Source organism: Sus scrofa, chromosome 17 (genome assembly GCF_000003025.6).
Source record: "Sus scrofa isolate TJ Tabasco breed Duroc chromosome 17, Sscrofa11.1, whole genome shotgun sequence".
In the NCBI taxonomy this organism is placed as follows: Eukaryota; Metazoa; Chordata; class Mammalia; order Artiodactyla; family Suidae; genus Sus; species Sus scrofa.
Genome location: NC_010459.5, coordinates 17520573 through 17533086, shown reverse-complemented (window position 1 = coordinate 17533086; position 12514 = coordinate 17520573). Strand labels below are relative to the sequence as shown.

The 12514-nt window shown below is 36.3% G+C and overlaps 1 protein-coding gene across 4 annotated transcripts in view; it reads right to left on the bottom strand.

Moving 5' to 3' along the window:
• Positions 1–12514, bottom strand: part of PLCB1 (phospholipase C beta 1) — a 738118-nt gene that overhangs the window by 212228 nt on the left and 513376 nt on the right. For all 4 annotated transcript variants that reach the window (XM_021077401.1, XM_021077400.1, XM_021077402.1 and 1 more), the window contains 2 exons: positions 7515–7615; positions 6005–6171 (listed from right to left, as the gene is read on the bottom strand). In XM_021077401.1, the coding sequence (XP_020933060.1) occupies positions 6005–6171; positions 7515–7615 (268 nt within the window). The remainder of the gene's footprint in view (positions 1–6004; positions 6172–7514; positions 7616–12514) is intronic.

The following is a 12514-nucleotide window of genomic DNA, read 5'->3' as shown; positions in this document are numbered from 1 at the left end:
GCCACAGTGAGAACTCCTAAGCCACAATAAATTACATAAGCCTGTTAGCCAGGAGACAGCAGTGTTCAGGAGTGCCTCTGCCTGTTGCTCTCAATCTTACTTCCAGACCCCTAAATGGGTTGAAATAATTGGGTATAAGTGCCAATTATCATTTTTTATTAGTTCAGATTAACAAGGGTTTAGTGGGAGTTCCTGTCATAGTTCAGCATTAACGAACCCGACTGGTATCCATGAAGACTTGGGTTTGATCCCTGGTCCCGCTCAGTGGGTTAAGGATCTGGTATTACTACGATTGTGGCGTAGGCTGGTAGCTGCAGTTCTGATTCTATCCCTAGCTTGGGAGCTGCGGCCTTAAAAACCAGAATAACAAAAAACAAGGGTTTAGTGGCAACAATTCATAATGCAACCTTCTTATCATGAGCAACTTAATTCTCCCAGCAAAATTCTCTCAGGGAAAATTTTCAAAGATGAGAAAAACTAGGGGGTGGGGCTGGTCCAAAAGATTAAACGGCTTCTCAAGGTAAAGTAAACAGTGATGATGGATTGTTGATTTCCGACCCAGTTTTAGTGGATCTGCCATCTTCATCTACCTGGTGACTACTCCTCCTTTTTCTAGGTAGCACTCCCCTGAAGAATTTCAGGGAAGTATCATTCTCCCACTGTCAGTCCTTGTGGTTCAGGCAGCTGACCCTTTATTGCTCAAGGGAAGGTCAGGTGACAGAAGTCTGTCCAGTGGGTACATTTCATCCTCCAAGCTACAGTGATCCTAGTTCAGGAGTGGCTGTGGGTGACTTAAGCCAAGCTCTGGTTTCTTTTGCTTTTTTAGGGCATATGGAAATTCCCAGGCTAGGGGTCAAATCAGAGCTACAGCTGCTGGCCTGTGCCACAGCCACAGCAACGCCAGATCTGAGCTGCATTTGTGACCTACACCACAGCTCATGGCAACACACCAGATCCTTAACACACTGACTGAGGCCAGGGATCAAACTCTCATCCTCATGGATACTAGTCAGGTTTGTTTTCACTAAGCCACAACAGGAACTCCATGGTTTCTGGTACTTCATATGGAACAAGAAGTACAAAGAATTTCTGTATATTGAAATAGGTAGGCCTGAGCTGTTGTTGGCTTTCTTGTCACTTCAGGAGAGTCTGCCCACCAAGAATTACAGGCAATACAGAGGACATAATGGGAGATGAAAGACAATTCTTGATGATGTCATTTGATCCTCTGGATAGAGACATGGCTGAAATCATTAATTCCTTCACTTTTTGCTTATATGCACAAGTCAATATCTTTCAGTGATACAGTTTGAGTAAAGTTTGTCTTATTTATTTATTTGTCTTTTTCCAGGACCACACTCATGGCATATGGAGGTTCCCAGGCTAGGGGTCTAATTGGAACTGTAGCCGCCGGCCTATGCCAGAGCCACAGCAGCGTGGGATCCGAGCCACATCTGTGACCTATACCACAGCTTATAGCAACACCGGAGCCTTAAAACACTTCTCGAGGCCAGGGATTGAACCTGAAACCTCATGGTTCCTGGTCGGATTTGTTAATCACTGAGCCAGGATGGGAATTCCTGTCATTTTTAAACTAAAGGAGTTCCAGCTAATACTACAGGTTGTAAGATTCCCAAGTACAGTGCTCTCTCTAGCACATTCTGGGTGCTTCTTGCTATTGACAATAATGACACAATATAGTTCACTTGCATGAGTATTTTAAAATTAAACATTATTGAAAATACAATAGGGCTATTTCTACTGATGCAAATCATTATTAGCTTAGGTCTATTTGAAGCAAAAATACAAGCTATACCTGAACTTCTATTTTCTTTGCTTAAAACCAAATTGGTCTGCTATTATTAAGTGGAATTCATTTCACCTATTAAACTATTAACACAGGGAGTACTGATCAAATACTAAAAGAGATTATGTAGCTTCATATTTATGATTTAACTGCAACAAAGCAGAAAAGCTTTTGTATACTACACCTGGTAAAAATTCAAGAGGAAAAACCGATGCTAAAAAAAGAAATATAGCTTGAAACATCTGCTAATATTATAATCTGTTATATTAATTCAATCGCTTAACAAAGCTTCATGAACACCTGCTCTTCACAGAAGAATAAAACATGAACAAACTCAACTGTTTTCTTTTTCTTTTTCCTTTTTTTTTTTTCTTTTTGGGCTGTGCCCACAGGATGTAGAAGTTTCCTGGGCCAGGAACTGAACCCATGCCACAGTAGTGACCTGAGCTGCTGCAGTGACAATGCCAGATCCTTAAGCCTCTGAGCCATGAGAGAACTCCGTCAACTGTTTTCTTTTGATCTGGCAGTTTATTTTATCAAAATTTGGCCTTCTTTTACAGGCACAGAATCTAAAGGTCTAAGGTACAAATATAACGATTTCATTTTTTTCATATTAATTGTACCCACTGCCTTTCTTCTAAAGAGTTTAAATGATTTAAAAAAAAAAACCTCCAAGACATTAGTCTTCAAAGTGACAGTCATAACCCTTTGGTTTGGAAGAGGCAGGGGTCACTGTGTAATCCTGTGTTAAGCACCATTAGGCCTACAGTGCAAACAGCATGGCAAGAAAAAAACATTTGTTGATCTGGGGCCACAGTGTTTTCCAGTGTGTGATTTTTACTTGTAAAAATAAACCTAACTCCCTTGAGAACAGTATCTTCTGCAACAAGATTCCAACTCTGTGAAACCCAAACATGTTAAACATTTGGCCTTAGACTGCACAGAAATCTTCTGATTATTTATAACCAATATGTACATCCAGGAACAGAAATTCCAGCGTGGAAATGTGGCTCACATACTAATGACAGCAGGCCCATGATGCATCACCATCTGTTATCTCACCTGAATTTTCACCTCGCACTCGCAGGTGCTGCGCCATCAGTCAGCTCACCTATGCTCAGATTTAGCCATTAGGCTTTTAGTCACATTGAAAATTTTTCATTTAATTTTCAATTTCCTTTTATGTAAAAACTATATAAAATGCAAATAAAAACTAAACACCAGCATATGTCAACTTTGTGTATTCCTTCTTTGTTTAACACCTACTTTAAAATATAACTTTCTCGATATCAGAGAGTATATGTATATTTATGTATATGTGTATAGTATATTATATATATATCTTATTCCTGTAATTTTATATTAAATATAGGCAATATGGAAGTGTCTTTTTCAGATAAATGAGACTGAGTTTATGGGCTAATTTAATTAATCCTTGGGCACATTTGAAGAACTACTCAAAATGTAAGCTGCAGCAGAAAAAATGATAATGTTACGTTAAATTTCTCTCTTTTCTTATGTGTTTATTGATCAAAACATATTAACTAGTTGACTGAAAGTTAAAAACTTTGCTTTCTTAAAGAGCACCCTGGTAGGAGATCTTAGGTCAGTCATTTGACCTCTAAGCCTTGGTTTGTTTCTTTGCAAAATGACAAGGTATATTTTGAAAGTCCCATGATAAATGAGAGCTAATTTCCTTGCATATCAGTTATCATATTGAAGCCATATAATAAACACTTTCAGTTTGTACTTTGTAATAGAAAGGAGTTCCTGTAAAGATCTTAAAGTCAAACATCAAATATAAGCTGCAAAATCAAGTAAAAAAATGACATTTATCATCAGAAAAAATATTTCAAACTCTTGGTTACTAAAAAATTGAGGTCTAACCCATCAATTTCTTTTTCCTACAAATGAAGATTTCAAAATTGTTATCTTTTTGACTCTGAAACAACAGTTTATAGAATAATAAGACAATCCTCTCTAATTGTCTATGTTCACATAAACAGGGCCAATTCAGCAAACAAAATAACTTGGTATGAGACATCTCACGTTCATCTTCCTACTGGTGTTTTATGTTTGAGAAATAAATGCTGTGAGTTGAAATAATCGCATCAAGGCTGACACAGAGGCTTCATGATCAATGTCATTAAATTGTAGAAAAACAAAGTTGCTATTTTAAGTATACATGAATTTGTGTCTATCAGGATTATGGAAGTCATATCTAGTACAGCTATAAGATGGCACTAAATACTCCTGCAGATGCTAAGAGACAGAGTCTTAATTTCCATGAGAATAAAAATTGGATCTTCCAGGATTGAGATGGTTGTATAAGAACCTATTGCAATTTTTTTTTTCTTTGTATCCTCAGAGTATGATGTATGGTGCATCCCTTGCTAGATGAAGCATGGACCATCAGCAGTGTGGTGTGAAGGGAGGAGAAAAGGTCAACGTTTAGGTTTTGTAGTGCCTCAGTGGTTTCACAAAAGCTTTTTGCTTTGCTGGTGTCATGGGCTAGCCGTTTTTGAGGTCTTGTCAAATGCGTTAGGTATTTTTGGTGAAGTTTGGATTTTAGAAGGGAACTGTCAATCTATCTGGGCAAAATCTCTAAGGAGTTGTTCCATGCTTCTTGCAAAGGAGAAATCCCATCTCTGTGGCACCAGAGAAGAAAGACAGTCAGATCTGAGGAGGTTGTGGGGGCAGGCCAGGCAATGCCAACATGTACTGTTGGGTCAGTTGTTTCCTTTGACCTGGGCAACAATTAAGAATGATGATGAAAAGAATTTGAAAGAGAATGGGTGTATGAATATGTCTAACTGAATCAACTGTTGTACAGCAGAAATTTTCACAACCTTGTTAATCAACTATATATCAATGAAACTTTAAAACAATGAATAAGAAGGCATGATGACAACAACAAAGGCAAAGTGCCTGACGAAGAAACTAAAGCCAAAATATGTAAAATAATAAAACCGAGAACTAAAAAAAAATCATCCATAAATTCCCAACTAATAATAGTAGGATAAAATTAATGATAAGATTTTACTTTGATACTTAATAATTTCATTGTTCACTTAGAGGACCAGTTCCAGAAAACATACAGAAGTTTAAAAACTTCTTAATCTACTTTTATGATAACCACTCTTATTAATAACCATAAGTTTGCTAGAGCTTTTTGTTAGTTACAAATTGCTTGCATATTAATGTAAAATTTATTTCTTCTTAATAATTGGTTAATTGCACTTTATTTTCTCCCTATGGACTATCTAGGCAATTTACAATAACTTCAGTGATAATACACTAATTTTCTCAGTGAAGGTATTTCAATCCAGATAAGACTGTCTTACTGGTAAAGGAACAGCTGATGATCCTGTTCAAGGCAATGATGCCACATATAATTGAAAACTCCAGCAATTAAGTCTTCATAATCTCATTTTAGCAAGTCATTTCTCCAGAATCAAAAATATAATGACTTTTAGGAAACTTAGTGCTGTCTTTCTGATACCAATTTTTTTCTACAAACACTTTTTTTTTTAACACAGAATGCCAAAGTTTATAATATTTTTTCAAGTGGAAAAATTCATCAATAGTGTATACTAGAATAAGATAAAGGTCTGATGGACTGAATGTTCTCTTTAGTTTTAGAGATTTAGAAAAAACTCTGGGACATGTCAGAGAACTAGAAACAGACTCAAGAGGGCAACCTTTAAGATCATGAAATTCCTGTTTGAAAAAAAAGATGCATTCAGTCACTGAGAAATTTAAAACAAAGCAAATAATTAGAAATTTAAAAAACAATGTTACATACACACATATACATAATAATAACAAAAACATCACATATCAAAGTTAAAAAAAAATCCTATGATTAAATCACCATTTTTTTTTTTTTTTTTTAAGGGCTTCACCCACAGTGGAAGTTCCCAGGCTAGGGGTCCAATTGGAGTGGCAGCTGCAGGCCTAAACCACAGCCACAGCAATGCCAGATTTGAGCTGCATCTGCTTGGGCCAGTGAGTGGAACCTCAACCCACTGAGCCACAACAGGAACTCCAAACCATCAGTGATTTAAGACAGAAAGAAAAGCAGGCATACAAATGTGAGAAACTGCTCTAAATGATCCTTGATGTTCCTGACTACCAGGAGTGGCCCACTCACAATGAGAACTTGAGTTTCACTCTAGTGCAATGAAGTGGACTGACCTTTTTTGGCGAGGCTGCTGTTGGGTTCATACTTCTCAATCAGCACTTGAACTTGCTCTTGCTTTAAGGGTGGGTAAAGTATTTCGTTTAGCCGGGGATCTCTCTGTTTTAGATTGATAAAATCCATCATCTGATCAACTGTAAGGTATGGTTTGCTTTTGGCACCACTAAAAACAATTACAAACCAAGTAATTAGAATATTCTTCCTTCAAGTCTTGTCCATATGCTTGCATTTACCTGCATGTTAACAAATTCCTGCATACCTGGCAAGACATGCTATATTGGGATTCCTATCTTGGCCTAAAAACAGTGTATTGTTCCATCACAACTGCTTTATCTCTATGGGATAATCACTGCCACAAAATCCCAATGCCCTTGAACTCTACCAGGTGCATAAGAAAACCACAGTAGGGAAACATTGCATCTTGTGTGTGAAGACACATAACTCTAAATGGAACACAAAAGTATAGATTGTTTTTTGATTATGATACTAAACTTTCGGTTTAGTCATCAAATTCTCATTGCCCACTTAATCATTTAAACCTATATTTATCACTCATTACTAAAAAAAAAATACGTTTGGGCACATTTTTCTTTTCATTAAAATTATGCTTCTGTAAGAGTCTATAACCCTGCAATATAGTGTGATTCAAACTTCCCATTTCTATCCTGTTGATAATCCAAAGGCAAGTTCAATGGTACAGATGTTGCAGATATTCAATAAATAATTGATGGCAATGAACACGACAAAGTGAGTAATCCAGTATGAGTCTTAGCACTGACTGTTTGCTTGTTTCCATTGTTTTTGTTTGTTTTCATTTTTGGCCACCCCTCAGCATATGGAATTCCCATGCCAGAGATCAGATCTGAGCCGCAGCTGTGGCAACTCTGGATCCTTGAACCCACTGTGCTGGGTGGGGATTGAACCTGTGTCCTGGTGCTGCAGAGACACCTCAGACCCTGTTGTGCCACAGTGGGGGGAATCCAGTTTATCAACTTCGGATTGAACTGAATCATGTAGATTTCAGTATATCCAGAAAGGTAAATTGCTATTTCCCTATATTTGCTTTGTTACTTTTTTTCATTCATTAAAAAAAGAATGCCTATATAATTTCTAACATAAAATCAACTAATTTTCCATCCAAATTTTTCATTTCATTAGTGCAATGCAAAGAGGTAAAATGACTGGTTCCAGGCAGCATGAAACTATCTCCTCTGAATAAGCCTAGATGCTACTCTGTTCTAGCCATAATCTTCAAACCACAGAGGCCCCTGAGGACATGAAAACTATACCGTGCAACCAATCACAACAAACTTCACCCATTCAAAGCAGTGGTTGAATCTCAAGGGTAGGAATGTGTGATTGTCTCCAAAAAATTACACAGAAGCACTGCTTTATTCATTGTGTACAAAGAGGTTCTTCAATCCCCTCTTCTGCTCAAAATCCTGCCCTAACTGCCCTGAGTACCACTGCAAGCCAGAACAAGTGGATTAAAATGTGTTGCCTTACAATTCAGAAAAGATGTTATCAATTTCAGGTCGAGGACAAAGGTTGTTCAGGAAAACTCTGTACACTTCTGGAGTGAAATCTTCTTGAGGTATCGAATCATTCTGGGGAATAAAACAAGAGGGTCAGTAAATGGTCTTTTTCTTCGTTATCTTCCCGTCTCCCTCTTTCATCTCTCTCTCTTTCCCTTCCTTCCCTCCCTCCTTCCTTCCTCTTATCTTTCTTCTTGGAGGTCAGGGTAAACATTCAATAAACATCTATAAGACCAGCTGTAGAGTTGACTTGGACACTGGCTTTGAGGTATAAAAAGTCTTATTTTATGTTTGTTGTTGTTATATTTTAAGCTTAGAAGTTTTCTTCTTCTAAAGGGATGCTAAGGCAATTTTTTAAAGTACCTTTACTAAAGTAAGTCAGACCTAGTGAAAACAGTCTGTTCAGATTTTTATTTTATTGGTGGCTTTAATCTCATTTTTATTTCTCATTAATTAATTAATTAATTTTGGCTGCTCCTGCAGCATGTGGAAGTTCCCTGGCCAGGGACTGAACCCACACTACAGCAGCAACCCAAGCCGCTGAAGAACAAGAGGACTCCAAGACTTTTGAATGATTACCTTTTTTTTAAAGTAAAGAACCTGGAGAAAGCCATTTCAAAATGAAAACATACAATTCCAATTTTGTGTCTTTTTTTTTCCAAACTGTTCCTTCTGGTTTAAATCATCTGATAAGTTGCAAAACAGTTTTCATAGGTAGGACATCAGTCAGGATTTCTCACTGACTCCTTTTGGCCCTAGTGTTTGGAAAGCAAGTTATTGATATGAAAAGTGACTTCTATGACTTATTTTTCTGTTTAGTCGGGCTGCCATGGAAACAGGAAGCATGTATTCAAGCCTTTGTTAACAGGAAGGACATTATTCATGTCGGTTTTCCTATTTCAGGTATGTGTTTATATGATTATTTTTATTTTCAAGCCTTCAAACCAAAGAAAACACCCTTCCTTTTACCATATTCATCTGTTTGAAATGTACCTTTATAGAAATATCTAAAAATTGCTGTCTGAATTATTGTCTGAGACTGTACACTGCTTGCGAACAGATAAGAAAACTTAGCTCACCACTTGTCAGACAGCAGGAGTCCCCTATTTGAGGAAGGAACAAGTAAAATAATATTTTCTTTACTAAGTCGATTTACAGAGCAAGAAAAAAAAAATCTGTTTTTCAAAAGAGAATTTCGAGATAACCCACCAACGCAAGTATCATTTCTATATAGCAAGGTGCATTATTACACCATTAAGCTTAGTTACATGGACACCAACTTTGAAATCATGAGCACAAATGGCCAAATCCAAGAACAATGGGCAATCCCCATGAACTGTTTCATGGTGTTTTGCCACGCATAAAATGGGGACAAGTATAACCTGTAATGAGGTTTCCAAAATTCTACTTAATTTACAAAATGAAAACAATCCTTTTGGCTTAGAGAATGCACTTTATTTATTTATTTTAGTGCCACCTTGTCTCTTTTAAGTAATTTTGAAAATAGCTACAAATGAACCTCTTTATTTTACTCTTTGGCTGAGAGATACAGGGAGGAGAGATTTAAAATAAAGCTCAAGGGAATACTCAGTGGCTCTGCTGGCCAACTCAAGCATCAGACTTCACTGGATAAAATGAACCTCAAACGTGTTCTCTCACTCTCCCTACTGTCTAGTTACTATTTAGAGTTCACTGTGCACCCTCCTCCCCACAACCTCTCCCAGATGAACTTGAACAGATTTTGTCTAAGGATATCAATTATTGTCTTCCTTTTCTTAGTGACTTCTTTTTTTTCTCTCCTTTCTTGTCTTAGCCTAAAATCTCCTCCTCCTAGACTTAGTTTTGTCTTCGAATCTGTGCTTGTCTGTGCTTCAAATACGCTTGTTTCATGTTTTAATACTTATTTAACGTTTTTGTGCTTCCAGCTATACAGGTCTCTGTATTATTTGCTAACCTGCAGATCAGCACAAGCTAGGACTCGTGCATTGCTTGTTAACTGCTCAATCTCTGTAACATGGAGCAGATCCACGATAAATATTTACTAAATGAATGAATATAACTTATGAAAACGGTGGGCATTGAGAGCAAGTATGCTTTCCACTGATTGGATTCACCTAAAGCCGTTTGCATAAGATTCCATACACATAATTTCATCAAACAATATGCTAAACTTTAACCATTTTTTATTTACCATCTATGAATTAGGACTTCCTATGAAAGAGGACAAATTGATGAGATAACTGAATGAACACAACATTTTATTTTATTATCAGTTGGATATTAGCATATAGAAAATGGAAAACATTTCAATACAGCTTCATTTGTTTCTTGCCCCATCTTAACTGATGAGGATACCCTTTGGGTCAATGAGTGAAAATGGGAGAAAAAAATATGTTGGAGAAATAAGTTAAAATGAGCATCATTGATAGTTAAGAGTATGGGGGAGATCTTCAGGGGAAAGCTGTGGGCAATGCTACGTTTAATTTCTTACATTTTAAATAAGGATGACATTTGCAAAGCTCATTCACTTATTTTCTTTTCTTGGATCTCATGACTTGGTGAAGTGGATAGCACAAATTCATTGCGTCCTGTTTGAGCAGGAGGAAGCCCAAGGTTTCATTCTCTGAAGATCACACTCAAAGTTCAAATTCTCCTCTGTTTCCTGACCAGACTAGGTAGAGATGACACACATTCTTTTTTGTGTGTGTGCACAATCCACCTTCCTTATAGCATCCATCACACAATTTCCCTTTATTTTAATATTTCTGATGATCTATTAGACTGTGTGTTTATGAGTAAAATGGCAATATCTTCATTCCCTTGTGTCCCCAGAATGATGCCTAGCATGTGATATATACCTAATCAATGTTTGTTGGATGAACCCAGGGGATGGGGCCAGACCTTAGGTCTTCTCTTTTATTGGCCAGGACTAGATTCACCACATCATGACTCTAACACAAAACTGATTGTCAGTGATTATTCGTTGCCATGGCTATCAAAAGCTTTTGGAGGAAGAATTAAGAAGGCCTAGTTAGTCTGAATCAGGCCCATTTATTCCAGAAACTACAATAATTTCCATACTTTAAAAATGGAGTTGCTCTAATTCCATGCTTGTCTATGAAGTCCCTCAAAAGGCAGGAGATTTTTTTTTTTTTAAATATGATAACAGTACTGGTGGTATTTGCATTTCTAGATTCCAAAGACAAGGTTAAGATATACCCATATGCCAAATTAAAAGTAAAAAAAGACTGTGGCTATGGAGTACGCCAGCAGCTGCAGCTCTGATTCGACCCCTAGCCTGGGAACTTCCACATGTTATTGGTATGGCCCTAAAATGACAAAAGACAAAAAAAAAAAAAAAAAAAAGAGAGAGAGAGAGACAGAGACAGAGAGAGAAAATCATATGTAGATGTGAAAAAATACTCAGAGGATAATAAGAATTAATATTTGTCGAGTACTTACTGTGTGCCAAGTGTATGGTTCTATGAGCTTTACTTAAATGTTTTCATTAATCCCATATCAACGCTATGAGTTTGGCATGACTAGTGACCCCTTTTATAGATATAAATACTAGGGAGTTGGGAGGTTGAAATTGTCTAAGGCCTCAAGTTCAGGGGGTGGTTTGCTATGTTTCAAATCCTTGTTGCTTGATTCCTTAACTTACACTGTAATCCATAAAACTAAATTTCATGTCAAATTTTGGATGTTTGTACTTTCTCCTTTATATTTTTGTAGCTTTTAAACAATAATTCTATACTAAATAGGTATTTAACTCTCATAAACATGTTATTCAAAAATATATTAATTTGATTCTGTAGACTCTAATGAATAAAGAGTCCCCAGACCTATTTTATCTTGACTAGTTGATGAAGTATTTCCTAGGAAATTCAGAGTTTCAACCTAGTCTCAGTATTTTTGTTCTACAGCTATAAATCAAAAGTTGAGTTAGCCAGAGAGTACATGAAATAATTACAAGTAAACTATTCATAACGAATCAAATACTTGGTGTGGTTCTAAAATGGAATCTTGATGTCAGTGTTTTAAGAATCACAGCTGAATAAATAACTGTATTTCTCATTTACATCCTGGGCATAGGGGAAAGGCAGCATATTACAATTATCCTGAGAGAAGCTGTTTTGTAAATTTTATTCAGGGTATCTTTTAGTAAAATTTATGGAATTCTTTAAATCCAAAATAATCTCTATTTTCTTTCATATTACGTGTATGTTGACAACTGTAGTAAACTGTATTATTTTAAAAAATACATGGATTTATTACTATCTTCTTCACTAAAAGGCCAAGGCTATGCCAAGACTATAATATGATTTCAAATGTCACTGAGGTTTTCTTTTTCTTTTCTTTTTTTCAAGTTAATAAACCTCAAAGGGAATTTGATGCACGTAAACTATTTTCTGTTCTCAAAAAGTTTGTGGGTAAAGTAGTAGTTTTCTGAATATGGAAATGTCCTCAAAGATCTGACTGGAGAATTTGTTTGGTTATTAATAGAAGACAGTAATTGCTTTGTCTCTCTTTAGAGAGAGTACTAGTTTTAACAATTAAGGTAACTTTGGCAAGCAATTGAAATCTCTAAAGGAGCACCCTTTAAGGAATGTGTTATTTCAGTGGATCATGTTGGTCAGGATACAAGTTCAAGTGCATTAATTATCCCTAACAATGTGCACAAAGATAATGTTTAAAAAATCTCAACAGGATATCCACTGTGTTTCTGGTAATGTATCTATTTACAGAACACAATTAAATCTAGTTTGAATCACTGCCGGCTATATGAGGCCTCTAGATACGCAGTACTAGCTGCCATTTAAGTAACCTTCTCTACTTTCTGTGGAGTATTGAAAACACCTCTTGTTCAAATCCTTTTTTTTTTTTTTTTTGCTAATTAGTGGTTAAATTTTGAAGCCACTGTTCTCTACATATGAAATTACAATAAGGATTTAAAATATAGTCAGCTCA